The following is a 15,083-nucleotide window of genomic DNA, read 5'->3' on the forward strand; positions in this document are numbered from 1 at the left end:
CACTTACTGTATCCTAAAATATTGAAATGTAAAAAATAATGCAAATTACTTATTTGTTCCATCTTGTCTGGGAGAACATCAAATATATTTTCCATCAAGTAATGTATGTCTATATACACAGCTCTGTAACTGAATCTGTATAAATAAAGCTGTAGGGGGTCTGCTGTCTGAATTCCATTTTCTTTTTGCCAGTTTTTCAGATATTTAAGTGTTTTAGGTCGACTCAAGGTCTTATCAGTGGTTTTTAGCTTTCGTGTCTGTTTGTCTATTTATCCGTCTGTTCCACCATCACGGTGAAACTGCTGGATAAATCTTGATCAAACCTCATATTTAGAGTATACTCATCCAGGAGCAGGCTTAGATATGCATATGATTTAAAAATAACTGAATAGACTGGGGGTTTGTAGGAAAACCAGAGCAGGTTTTTCAATTTTCTTTTATACTATTATTTTCTGTGAAATCCGTAAACTATATGTGAAACATCCCTTCACTGTAAACAAATTGTTAGGTACATAATTTTTCTTACTCTTCAATGACGGAGTAAATGGCTATTTTCTGCGGGTTTTGTGCTCTGTGTTGGATGACGGACACCCTCGCTGACTGACAGCAAACCTACCGGTTACCAAGGCAATGGCTCTGGCTGCTTACCAGCAGCGATGTATTGTAATGCCATTTTCATCATCGTCATTTTTCCCCGGATAGAAGGCGAGAGAGACATCAAGCTGTAATTCTGCGGAGTATTTGTGGAATACCATTGGAGATTATAATCGTCTTTGAATAGCACTAAGGGTGACTGTTAATATTTCAACAGTAGCATGGAGTGTAGCCCAATACCTCACACCAAAAGGTGTTTTCTGTCATATGCGATAATTTTTGCTGTATTTCTCTTCTACTTCTGTCTTCTGCTTTAATTTCTTGCCTCTGCCCTGCCTCTTCAGGCCTAAGTAATAACACCAAAAGTCATCTTCTTATCTGTTTTCCTGTGAATCCCTGCACCGAAATTTCCTCCCTGTTCCCGCTTTCTTAAATCCATAACTCATATCATCACAATTTAGTGAGGGACATTTCATTCTTTCAATACATCCACTAGGTATTGACATACTTGTCCTATCCAGCTGTCCTCAGTTATTATCCTATCTTCAATTAATGTTGAATTTCTTAACTACTATTTTCTTCCTCAATTTCTCCATCTGTATGTGAGTGCTAATCCCGAAACTTCGACACTCCTTCCTTTGAGGAGAAATTCCAAGCTGTTTAAATGTGTAATATTTTGGTCCCGAAAAATATTGAAATATGGAGGCAATTTTAATGACGGTGCAGACCTTTGTTTCTGGGTAATTGCTGGCTAAACAGTAAGTTGTATCACAAAACAGATAGCACAATCACAGCTCAATTCAGAGAGATTTACAACTTTGGTCCTATGACTTTTTGTCGTACCTTGATCCCTTATACATTAGATACAGCTGCATTTCAAGATTATAATCAAATCTCTCCAACTCGATTGTGACTGGCATTAGGAAAAGAGGCCTGTCTTTAGAATGAAAACTCCCAATCTTGATTGTGAATGGCAGTAGGCAAGTGAACCTGCCATTAGAGTAGAAACTCCAGAACTCAATTGTGAATGGCATTGGGAAATGTGACCTGCCATTATCACAAAAGTCCCCAATAAACACCTTACTTCGGAAACATCTGGGGCCCTCTTCGTGGTGTTTTTCAGATAGCGCTAAGGAGACATGCAATTTAATATAATCCTACTCACTGCATGTACAGTTATTTATGTAGAAATCTGTATACAAGGTAAAATACCATAGTGAAGCAGAGGCACATTTGCTAGTCAGAAATATAAGTCTTGTTTTCATTCATAAAATAAATGTCTTAACAAAGAATTTTTAAATGTGGACTTTAAATGATTTAATTACCATTTTTGACAGGAATTTTTGCAAAGCCTTACTTGTGAAGGAGGAAAAATTCATTATTCATTATTACTGTAATTATTGTAAATTATTTCAGCCCAGAGATCCAATTAATCTTTAGATGAATCATAATTTATGCTTTATAGAGGTTATTGAAATTATTCCGTGACATTTATGATGATAACTCTATATTACCCAGGTCCTATTACAGTAATGGAAATGACAAACAAGTGCAAACATTGGCTTACACTTGTTTGTTCCTTCTCATGACTTATACTGACCTATTGATTTCCATTTCGCCTTTTCTCCTGTGTTCCTAGTCTTCTACCACCTGTATTCATCTTCATCTTTTTGTCTCTTCCCTGTTCCATTGTGCATCTGGTCTGTTTTCTTATCCAAAACTTCCTACAACAAGACTGATGATCAGTCAGGATGGCCCCTCAGTGAATGTTTAAACCAGCCCTTCTCAGGAAGCTGTAAGAAAGGAATGAGCTTGTCGAGGGCTGAGAAGAAATGGATGTAGAGGAACTGGGATTGATGAGGAGAGAGCCAATCTTTTTGATAACAGCAGTATACGAAGATGCAAGGTCTTTATCCTTTTGTGTTTTCTTTCTATTTCTCCCAATTCTCACATATTCTTTTCTTTTTGATGTTCCTGTCTTCTGCATGTGACTTGTGTTCTATCAAAGTTACATTTAAATTTAAATGTTCCTCAAAGAAATTAACTGAATGGTTTTTATATCTGTTGTTAATAGAAAATACCATACTTCTGACATGCAAATCCAATACACCAGGTGTTGTGTACCATGTTGACAAGTGTTTTTGAATATATGCAGATTGTTTGTTTTTCTCTTACTCAGATTGTCTGGATATGGAAGTACTATCAAATTACAAACCAAGTTCTTAGTGGGCTGAGTGATGTTTTGGAGCAATCTGATACTTACTTAGTTGCTGCCCTAGTCGGTGTGGACTCAGACTATGAGAGAGATTCAAAAACAGATCTGGTTTTCAGACCTGATTTGGGTCTTATAGAATATGCTCAAGAACTACCAGTGGAGTGGAATGGTTTTAATGAATTACCAAAATTTGAACAGTTCAGCTGGTATCCAGTAGAGAAGAGCTCAGAAGAGGAGATGGCAAGGCTTAATAGGTACTTACTATGCTTTTACATAAAATATGATACTGAGACTATATGCTCTATTATACCTTGCGGTGAGTACTTTGAGCGATGTTTCAGATAAAACAGTTAAGAGTGTTGTCATATCATAGTACAATGTGCTTTCCATGCTAAGTGCTCTATTCACACTGAGAATAATGCGGTTTATGTTCAGAAATTCTACACTTGTTTGACAGATCTTTTATTTATGCACATCTAAACAGTTGCCTTTTAATCCTGAGGATTTTTAAGTCAGTTCATGTTTCACATGTTTTTGATGAAGAACAGAACTTCATACATTGTTAATGTTTCTATTCAATCAATCAGTCACCATTGGTCTGCATTTAGGGCTGTTGCTACGAAGGTGGATTACCTATCATTTTCTCACCTGGTCTTTTCTTAAATGATTTCAAAAATATCATTATTTTGATTCCATATTGGCATTAACTCAACTAAGGTTGAAAGAAGAATTGCACCTTCTAATATTTAATATTTTTATAGCTAGTTCACATGAAAATACATACATAATCCAGCTTAACTCTCTTGGTGCCAAAGGTAGTGCGAGAATCCGCCCTTTAAATTGCCAGAGCCGATCTGGTCGGCCGTTAACAATCCAGTCAGAAGTTGCCAGAGCCGATTACATCGGCCGGCTTAAAATTCTGTGATATACATAATTTTCAGGCAACCTATAGTGACGTGCATACTTTTGTTACAACCTGTAGTAAAGGGGCTACACGTTATTGTGTGCCTGGCCTTGCTTTGGCAGTTCTAAGAGGGTGTTATACCTTTCACAAGAGTCGTTTCCTGTGTTTACAAATACCGCTGACCGGTCAGTAAGAGATTGCTCCTTGTAGTGAGTGGATTTGTGGCAGGAAAATGGAATGTTTTTCACGTGATATTTTTTCAACAGGTATTGATGACAATAAATTAATGCAGTATTTGGAACAGTGCGAAGTTAACGCGGATGATTTATCGGATAGCGATAGGGAATTTAGTTCAGAGAGTAGCGACGAAATTATACCGGACACGTCCATGGAATCACCGCAACTAAAGAAGAGACGTTTAATTGTGTCTAACAGCACTACTCTGAATATAGTGGTAGATGAAACTAGTGATTATCTCTGGAGAACATTTTGTGGAAATTTGTCCCAATGAACCCGACAACATTCCTCAACCTCCTGTCTCCTTCAAGGAAGTTCTTGGACCTAAACATGCCCTACCGTCTGATTCTCTGCCCATATTACACTTCAATTTACTTTTCACTTACTCTCTGCTAAACCTTATAGTCACATATAGTCCTCTATCATTACCTAAATGCCGGTCTCCGTGGGCCAAGTGTAGCTTGCCTGCCTCTCACCCGGAGGTCATGGGTTCGATTCCCGCCCAGGTCAAAAATTTTCGCCTGGTCCTGAGGGTTGTTTCAAGGGTGACTCAATCTATGTGACCCTAAGTGATTGCAATTGAGGAGATATCTGAGGGTGAGAGGGCGACCCCGGTCTGGAAAACCAAGAATAATTACTGAGAAGATCCATCTCACTGACCATGATTCACCTCGTAAACTGCAGGTACCGAACTGAGCAGCGGTCGATTAGTATGTCAAAGCAAATCACGGCTTTAGTGCCATACATTTATTAATTTCGTAAATTCTGTTGTATTATAAAATTATTTTTCTAATATATACTACAACCGAAAATGAGAAACTATTTTTTCTGAAAACAAAAACTATAATATCAACTACTATTTTTTACTTATTTAATAATTCAGAATTATTTTAATACTGTGTTGTCCGCATGTAGAAAATTTGTTGTCAGTATTTGTCAAACTTCGATACATACACGCGAATTTTATCGGTGAGTAAAATTGTCTTGTTTTTATTAATGACATATGTTTGAATTTTTATTTTTTACGTTTTTATTTTTCTTGTTCAAATTAGTTATTCTATAGAATTGTATTTAGAAATACATTATACATAATTACGTATATTCTTTTGTATCGTAAATTATTTTTTCAAAGTAGATATTGAGAGAGAAAGTGCGAAAATATTTTTCTCTTCCTAAAAATAAACGTTTTCGACAACTATAAATCAACGTTAAAAATTAAATAATTGAAAAAGAGGTTCAACCTATTCAATACATAAAAGAAAGAAATGTAGTGATTACATTCTTATTTAATAGTAAATATATATAAATGGGACCGGTTTCGACCCTAGTCCAGGTCATCGTCAGCCGTAAAAACATGTAAAACAATGCATATGAAAAAGAAAAAGAAAAAGATTAAGTGAACTCAGGATTGGTATAAGATGAAACATAAATTAACGATGGGGGTAGAAATTGTGAGTCACTTAAAAGAAAACAGTACGTAATATTAAGAATGGTAGTATGGCACACGCAATGATAGGCGAAGTCTCACAATGTTTATGAATATTGGAGAACGGTCAAATGGGTCAGTTTCCACACTCTGTCAGGCACAAAGTCACAACACTATCAAATAATATATGAAGATCATAAATAACTTGAAGTCGCAGACGAATAGATTTGTAGAAGCAAACCGCCAGCTCCCGGTGATCAGCGCGGTCATGCGCTGCGGTCTCGAACGCCAAAGTAGAATGGAGAATATCCTGAAGGTCCAGTATTTGTCTCGGTTGCGGGAAGTTAAGTACGTATATATAGAAATATACAACGCAAATCAGTATAATTGAATGAGTACTTGTGCTCCTGCTAAGTTCTTGGAAAACAGTTGACTTGAAAAAACAATTGTAAAGAGAAAAAAATATAGTAAAAAGTGCAATATCGGAAAACAAATGAAAACTTATATGCACAGTGCGCTATTTTTTAAATTGAAAAAATTTTAGGTCATGATTGAAGTAGTCGAAGTTGGCGCAAGACAAGAGTTAAAATTTGAAAGAGGAGAACCGAAATGAAGGTCGATGTTTTTTTTTTTTATAGAGAAGGTAGAATAAATTAACAGAGGAAGAGTGATAGTGAAATAAGAGAAAGAATAGAAAGAATAAAAGAAATTGAAGTTAGATGGTATTGAGGAAGGATAAGATAGGGAAATGAAGGAGGGGTAGTTTAGGGTGGGTTAGGAGGGTGGGTTATTGGAGGTAGAAAATGTGGGTGGGAACTTTGTAAGGCATAGAAAATAGAATTGGGGTTTTGGAATTTGGAATTTTTGAGAAGAAGAATTAGGAATTCAAAAAGGATATTGGGTATTTCAGAAATGTTTAAATTGAAATTAGGGTTGAAGTACTGGTCAAGGTGGATAAAGCAATTTTCAGTAATGTTTAAGAGGGGGCCTTTGTTAATGATTTTAAGTATATTCATGTCATTGTCAATACTGGTGAAACTATGCTTGGAGTCTTGTATGTGCTGTCCTATGGCAGAGAATCTGTTGTATTTAATGGCATTGACATGTTCAGAGTACCTGATATTGAAGTTGCGGCCAGTTTGTCCGACGTAGGAGGAATTGCAGTTGTTGCATTTGAATCTGTATACTATAAATCAACAATAAAACGTCTTTGACTCTTTATATCACACAAAAGCAGTTTCTTATTCTATGTAGTCGATATGTAGAAAATTTCATGCCGGTATTTGCTATACACCGGTAGATATAAGCAAATTTTAAAATACATGTATTTCCACTGAAAACGGCCTGGCACTGTACAGTAGTAGAGTGGAGGCGGAGCTCTGGCCTCTTCCAGCTGATGGGGAGCGGCCGACCAGATCGGCTCTTGGCTCCAAGAGGGTTAAAGTCTAAGTACTTACGTAAAGGTTAGTACATGTTTCATTCCTAAAATATGGAACGTCTTCAACTTTTAAAAAAAGAGCATGCTAATCCAAAAATCCTTCCTTAGTGAGCACCTACACTGTAATATAAATGTATCCCCAAGTTTGAATTTCTTTATGTTCAGTAGCTTTGGCTCGGCGATGATAATGTCAGTCAGTCAATCAATCAGTCAGAGTTGGGACATGTTATTTTATATATATAATTTGTGATTTTGCTTACCTTTAGAAGCTCCACTCCAGCTTATTTGTCTATTAATGTCATTCCATGCCATCTCTCCACTGACATCTCAGAACATGCCGCTTAGTCGAGAAACTCACCTCCTTACTCTCAAATCTTCTCAGCTCAAAGTTTGCTACACAACCCTTTTGTTGTCAGGAATAACCCAGAGTAAATTGTGCTGCTTTCTTTCCTGCTCCTTCCATTACCTTTTCAACACTTGGTCCAGCACTATGGAAAAGGTACAAAATGAAAATTATACCTCAGCTGGTAACTTCTATGGGGGAATATGACTAACAATTTCTTAAATAAGAAAGTATAATGGTTAGATCCACCTATTCAATGCTATATAAAATGTTTTTTAGAACATGTTTTTTCTTATTTTAGGCCATCCCCAGCTAATACTGTAACATTGAAATAACTGCACAAATAAAACATAATATTATAATGTAGATATGACTAATACAAAATTATTATTTCAAAAATTTGAAAAATGTCCCTCTGAAACTAGATAACATGTACATAAACACTGAAACATCAACATAAAATTGATCCTCAAACAAGTTTAAAAAGTTGAAAACATTTAATGGTTCCATCAATGTTCATTCCATATGTTCAAATATCCCAATAATGTTGTAAAACTATTATATATTTTCTTCCTGTTGTACTCATTTAAAATATTTCAACATTAAAATGTTATATGCATTGTTGTCAAACGAAATGCAAAGCATGATCAACATGAATTTCCATTTATCCATATTTTAACAACCTTTCCTTAGAATTAAATACCTCAATGAATTGATGCAAGTGTGATAAACTGATATAACTTGAAAACAATATTCTCTCACCCATGGGTAAATAATGCAAGTATCGAGTTTGAATTATTATTATTATTATTTTATGATTATGATTATTATTATGACTTGTAATGTATGACTATGAAATGTTTACATCCATTTAGTATTAGTATTATTATTTACGTAGTTGAATGATCGCTTTGTTTGTGAGGTTATGTCATGAAACATGTGCTGTATATAGACATTTACATGAGTTCAGTTAATGTAAGAACCAGTAATTAATAGTATACAATTCATTATTACCTGTATGTATGATGTGTAATCCGCTACAGTATTGTGTAACATGTTGTAATATCCAGAATGGCGCTAGCTAGATGAGAACTATGTAGAATATTCTTTACAATATATCTAGGCTTTAATCACTCTAGAATTTACAAGAAAATGTATCCTTCTAGAAGCCTGGCCAGGCACATATATAAGGAGGTGGTCTTGATGGTAGAGACTTGTTACTGTTTAGTTGGAGTTATGGTTTAACAGGAGTTGTACTTGTGACCTTGTGGCCGACATGTTTGTAAGCAGTCAGCAGTCAATTGTTCCAAGGTTGCAATATCCATGTGCTTAGTCATAGGCAGTTGTTAAAAATGGTGGTTTGTTGATATGGTGTTTTGTTGTTACGGCAGTTAATAAGGTTATATGTGTGTTTAATATGTAATGTGTAGATAAATAGTTCCAAATAAATAAGTGTACCAACTGACATCATTTTGTGTGCGTCTTTCTGGATACATCAGAATCCATGTTAGCGTTGCATCAAGCACTATCAGTATTTACACCATGGGATCTGCTCAAGGCTTAACATCCCCAACCAACATACCATTCGCCATCAACAGCGTCATATGCCCTCACTCCACATAAACACCGCTGAGAGGTTTGGAATTGAATCTAGGTTTTTGGCATGCAATCTTTGGCAGGCAGTCTGGTGATTTGAAACTGTATACCACACCTCTTCTACTCTTCCAGACAAAACTCTGGTGGTGAAATTTTCTTCTTCCAACGGGACTCAAATTGGCTAACCATGGTATCAAATGGTATAGACTTTATGCTTTAATGATCATGGCCATCAGGCAGGCTGCTGTAGGTCTCCAGATATCTTTTGAAAAAACTGAAGTAATGATGTCTGACTATCATAATACCACTGCATTTCTCAATACCAAATATGGAAAAATCAAATGTTTCATTCATTTTAAGTATCTCTGAGAGATCATTTCTGTTAAAGAATCAGAGAAAGAAGCTCTGAACTATCTGACTAAATGTATTTAAACAGCTGTTCCCCTCTACAAACCCATTTATCAGTCCAGATTGATCTCATGGCAGGCCAAATACCATCACTACACCACATTCCTATATACTGCTGAATGCTTGACCCTCATTCACCATGGTGAGATAGGGAGGATCCAAATGAAATTCTTAAGGAAGATCCTTGGCCTGCATCAAAATTCTCAGAGTGAGATTAAAATCAGAGCTGTACTTTAAATTGGAAAAGCTCTCACCTGTTATAAGAAAGCACTGTCCTACATTTTATGGTCATCTGTCTGGAATTAACACCAGAATATCTCAAAGAATTCTTGATCTTCTCATGACTTGGAAATGTATCTGTCCACGGGCAAATGCAGTGAAAAAGGAGCTTGTCAGTGTCCCTGAGACGGTGGTTCAAGAAAGAAGTAAGTTCATAACCTGTATATACGAGTTAAAGGATCATCCAGAAAGAGTGAGATGATGACCTGATGCAAAGCTATATGGGATACCAATTCTGTAAGAACGAATATGTGCAAATTTATATTGGACAGACTCTGTCCTGAAAAGCAAAGAATTGCATTCTTCATGAAGATGAAGGAGTACTGGAAATCCAGAAGGGGTTACAAGTATTAACCATCATCTTAATGGGTTGAAACAGTATGTTAATAATAATAATAATAATAATAATAATAATAATAATAATAATAATAATAATAATGAAACAACAATAAAATTTACCAGAACGTAGAAAACATATCAGAAACAATAAGAAAAAGGAGATTGCTATTTCTTGGACACATTTACAGAATGGATGACAATAGACTAACTAAACGAATCTTCAAGTACCTTTGGGAAAAGAAATCAACCACCATCTGGATTCAAGAAGTCAAGAAAGACCTGGAAAGGAACAACGTACGAGAAGAAGAATTATTGGAAAGAAAGATTTTTAGGAAGAAAGTCTTACAAATGGAAGGATTCCAAGGGAGGAAGGAAAAGAAAACAGGCACACAGTGGACTGAAGACAGGAAAAAGAAACACAGTGAAACAATGAAAGAATACTGGAAGAAAAGGAAAGAACAACTGAGGAGGAACAATTGAAATTGTAACATGGTCCTTAGAAGGGCAGAACGCATGAATAATAATAATAATAATAATAATAATAATAATAATAATAATAATAATAATAATAATAATAATAATAATAATAATAATAACAATAACAACAATAATAATAATAATAATAATAATAATAATAATAATAATAATAATAATAATAATAATAATAATAATAATAATAATAATAACAATAATAATAATAATTTGTTGATGGTATAAAACCATGTTACATTAGATGTGCTTGTAACTAAGAAATTATTACATAAATTATAAAGGAGAAATTGGTGTTGTAAAAATAAGTTATTAATACAGCTTCCTAAAGGTTGCAAATTTTATACATGTATTCTGGCATTATCATAAGTGTGAACAGTCAAAAATGTCAGTACCTAACTTATTTACATTTCTTATCATTTTGTGTATCAAACTATGTTGACTTTCTGCAGTAATTCGGAATATTGTATTTGTGAGTTAAGTAGTTCATGAATGAAACTAACATAAAAGTTTTCACGTCGTGCTTGAAGATATCATAATTTCAAAGAGTTTTCGAGTTCTTTATATTTTCTGTAGTTATATGGGATACAAATTCTCTAAGAACAAATATGTACAAATCTGTATCAGACAGACTTTGTCCTAGATATCGAAACAGTATAGTTAGGATTCCATATCTGAGTCCAATATTTCAGTAATGTTACATATAGTGAGAAAATTGCTGGATTGTGTCAGGTGCCAAAAGTATGTAACATACATACCGCCCTATTGTTCATCAACAAAAATTTGCTCTTGTCAAAGAATATGATCTTCTTAACCTCTTATCTTAAAGAAGGCCTTGTCCATGACTGTGAATTCTTTATGATATAATATAAACTGTTACCAGTCACAAGTTTTATTAAATATTTATTTCACAACACATTTCAGAGACTAAAGATTCTGACATTCGACCAATCACATAGTACATTGTCCTTGCAAACACATACGCCGCTATTGCGGTCAGATTTCCTTGTTCAACAACAGCAACTACCCACTCACGGATGTGAAGTCCGTGGTGTTCCATACCTGTCAGCAGAATAATCTACCTGTGAGTAATAAGCATGCTGGGAGCATCCTGCAATCTAATTGGTTTGTCTGCTGTTGCTACCAGTGGAGTGAAAGAAAAACATCCCAAGTGGATTTGAACCAAACACCTTCCCACAGTGAACCTGAGTCTGTATGCACTGGGCTCTGGCACTTCATAAACAGTCACACATAACACACCCATTTGTCTGCCTGCTACCTTCCACCTTGCTCGTATTTAAGGACAATTACAGGAAACAGTGCCATCTAATTGCTTCCTACACTTCTATATGAGCAATGTTTCATTGCCCCTGAGTATCGAACTAGCAACCACATCATGGTTGAATGTTACAATGTTTGTCGCTGTACAGTTGGACTTACATCTTTTAGCACCCTTGTTTTCTGTGTTGGCTAGTGTACATGTTGAATATAAACAGAAGCAACAAAGACAAACATGACAGGCTGATCCTGGCAGATGTCCCTCCATGAAAAACAGCCACTAGTTCATCATTTTTTAACCTTTCAGTTATTCTATTGTTTCTATCTATCAAATGCTTTCATTCACCACCCTGAAGGGATGGGGTGGGCCACCTGGAGGGTGTCGCCCTCTCTCTGGCCAAGAGATGCGGGTGGGTTGGGGAGATGTGATGGAAGAAGGAGGTGGGTAAAGGATGTGGAGAGATAGGAGATGGGAGAGGAATTGTGCCTATGCCTGGGTATTACACAATTGCTTTATTTAAGTACATGATACATAAAAACATATATGATTTACGAAAGGGTGTGAGGGATAACAGGGTGTATAAGGGGGAGAGATGAAGCGTAGAAGGAAGTGCCGGGGTAAAGGTGCAAGGTAAGGAGATGAAGGGTGGCTGTCATGTGATTAAGTGAAGTGATGAGAAGTCGAAGGAGTTCAAACGTTGGGACGGTTGGGGGGATGAAACCAGTCGGAGGAAGGGGAGGACAAACTGGTGGAGATGGGTAAACAGGAGGAGGGTCCGGCCGGGGTCGGCGACGAGGAGAGGTAAATCTGGTCAAAGGTTTGGGAGGCGAACGGGAGGGTTCCACACGATGGTGACAGCCATATAGCTTAATCCCATGAGTGATGAGTTGGTTCACGTCTTCGGGCGTCGGGAGGTGGAGGCGAAACGTTGGACCATCAGCGTTGTGTATCCGAAACACTCGTTGTATGGGTAGTCCTTGCTGACGGAGGTGAGTAGCGATGTCGTCAGTAGGAATGTTTGGGTCCACACTGCAAGCAATCTATTGTTTCAAAGTCCAACATTTTGCATTTTCTCTTAATAACTTGTTTTGAAGAATTATGTAGTAGAAGATGTTTATGGGCAAAGTGAGATAAGTTGATTAGATGCAGCTTTGTAATTTACTTTTTAAAACTCTCATGAATGATCAATTACAGTCGGTAGACTAGACTCAGGAGCAGTCAGTAAGGCTCCTGCTCCATTAACAGATGAGAATACCACATGTTGTGAATCTCAACTGTAGCCTTGCATCTCTTCTGGGATGCTTTTTACCTTACCGTCATTAGAAAAGCAACTTTATTTTATCAGACACATTTTTAGCTAGGATTGACTGTTTAAAACATGGAATGAATGTATTATTCGAGAGTGGATAATCGAGGTTGTGCTGTATTAGTCTTTATTGTTTGTAAAGTTGTCTTCCATTAGCATTGTACATTACCTGTGATGATAGTACAAAGCATATTTAAGGAATGCATGATCATTTACATTTGCTCTACCGTAGATCATTCAATCACATTTTAATAACACAGTAACTGACTGTTTAATTTTCTTGTTTATCCATTCCAGGTATAGCTACTACTTCCTGGACCCTCTGAATACTGCTATCAATAAGTCAATAAATACATTACTCCCTCCACTCAGCAAGCAAGCTGTTATAGCTGGGAGAAAGCACTTCATCACCTTTGACAACAAGTTTTATGACTTTGAAGGAGAATGTAGTTATCTGCTGGCTAGTGACTTCCTTGATAACAAATTTTCTGCTGTTATCAACTATGAAATCCAGGTAATTTCCTTAAGATTTAAGATTGTTTCCTCTATCCAACATTTTTTTACATGCATACACACTAGCAGCTGCCAATGTTAACTTAATACAAACACTGAATGTTTCAAGATTTAAACCTCATTTTCATTATAACTACAGTACCATACTTAATTTATGAGTTATAGAATTTTGTAAATGTACATTCTTGTCCTCATCCAGAGGTGGTGCAGCTCTTTCCAGGAACACTCCCCAATGAAGGCAATCTACATGCAGCTTTTTGAAAAGTAGATGGTACTGTGAGGTAAAGGGAGTGGGGAATATAGGCAACACAAGAAAATGGGAAAAAGGAAGAGTGAACTTATATCAAGGCCTATCGCTTTCATAGACCTGAGCTCCAGTTGATGTCCACCTTCAGAATATTTAAGGACAAGAGGACAGGAAGGTGGGGGTAGCGTTTAAGGACATTAATTGTGAAACAATCATTAAAAAATGTTCTTGGGAAATAGGAGGTGGAAGCCAATTTGATCTTCTCACTTCCTTCAGCCCGATGATAACATACTCTTGTTGTGGTTGTTATTGCTTTAAGAGAAAGTAAAACTGGATAACCATCTTCTCTTAACACTAATCAGAGGGAAAAAGTCTTTGAAGAAATACTTATATCCCTCTCTACAACTAAGACCATTAACACATACTCTATGAAAGAACTACAAAATTCTAACACTCACAACAAAATTGCAGGAAGTGCCCTACCCACTTCAGTATGAATATTACAGATGATGGGGTATCCAGTGTTAGATATAGTGTAAGATATTAGTTAAAATGAGCAAGCAATGTACATGAAATTCAGTGATGAAATTTCAAATATGCAATGGATTTGGACAAGAGGTGCATTTATAAACAGACTGATTGAAAACTCCTGAAACATATCACAGAACTCGTGACAATGTTGTCAGCTGAATAGTATTGTAGGCCTAAAAATACCTGATTGCAGGAGATGTTTAATGGGGAGAGTAGGCTGTATTCTGCACAAAGTAATTTCTTGCAAAGTGCATATCTAATAAATGCTGGAAATTTCATCATCAAGGCCACTTCAGAGCAAGATTTTTATGGTTGTTAGAAAAAATCTGGAGGATCCCTCAGGTATCCGCTCTGACAGAAGGCGTATTTAATCAGTTTCCTGAATCTTAGCACTGTTAGTTGTTGGTGAGCAGAGACATCAAGCTTCTAAAAGTGATCTCTTTGCCAAAAGATAGTGTCGTGTGTAAGCAAAATATCAGTTATAAACGCACCATGTTTTTATACAGAATAAGACATATCCTACATGTATTTCCAAGCAAAGTGCTATTCCAGTTCAGTCATTGTATTGTTGTCCTCCTTTACTCATTGCATGTGATATTTAGCATAGTTCCATATTAGTTTCTTGTCTCAGTTCCAGCAGCACTGCTTGTGCAGTATGCAGGACACTTTCATGCGATTTCATTGTCAGAGGTGTGAATCCCTGCAGTTGATGAGGCAAATACTGGAATAATATCTCATTTTAAATCCTATACCTAATCCTGACTTGTTTGTTTATTTAATCAGAGTATGGCTTTTAGTGCCAGGAGAGTCCAAGAACATGTTTAGCTTGCCTGATGTAGGTCTTTCTATTTGATGCCCAATGCCCAATAGGTGATCTACATGTGAGTGTGAGATAATGATGATAAATGAGGTAGGGAGAGGTTGAAACCCAGTGCTGGC

The 15,083-nt window shown here is 36.3% G+C and overlaps 1 protein-coding gene across 1 annotated transcript in view; it reads left to right on the plus strand.

The window, feature by feature from the left end:
* Positions 1-15,083, plus strand: part of LOC136874458 (uncharacterized) — a 296,911-nt gene that overhangs the window by 239,549 nt on the left and 42,279 nt on the right. Inside the window, exons 23-24 of the mRNA XM_067148087.2 lie at positions 2,774-3,063; positions 13,151-13,367. Of these exons, the coding sequence (XP_067004188.2) occupies positions 2,774-3,063; positions 13,151-13,367 (507 nt within the window). The remainder of the gene's footprint in view (positions 1-2,773; positions 3,064-13,150; positions 13,368-15,083) is intronic.

The sequence above is a fragment of the Anabrus simplex genome, chromosome 5 (assembly GCF_040414725.1).
Source record: "Anabrus simplex isolate iqAnaSimp1 chromosome 5, ASM4041472v1, whole genome shotgun sequence".
NCBI lineage: Eukaryota > Metazoa > Arthropoda > Insecta > Orthoptera > Tettigoniidae > Anabrus > Anabrus simplex.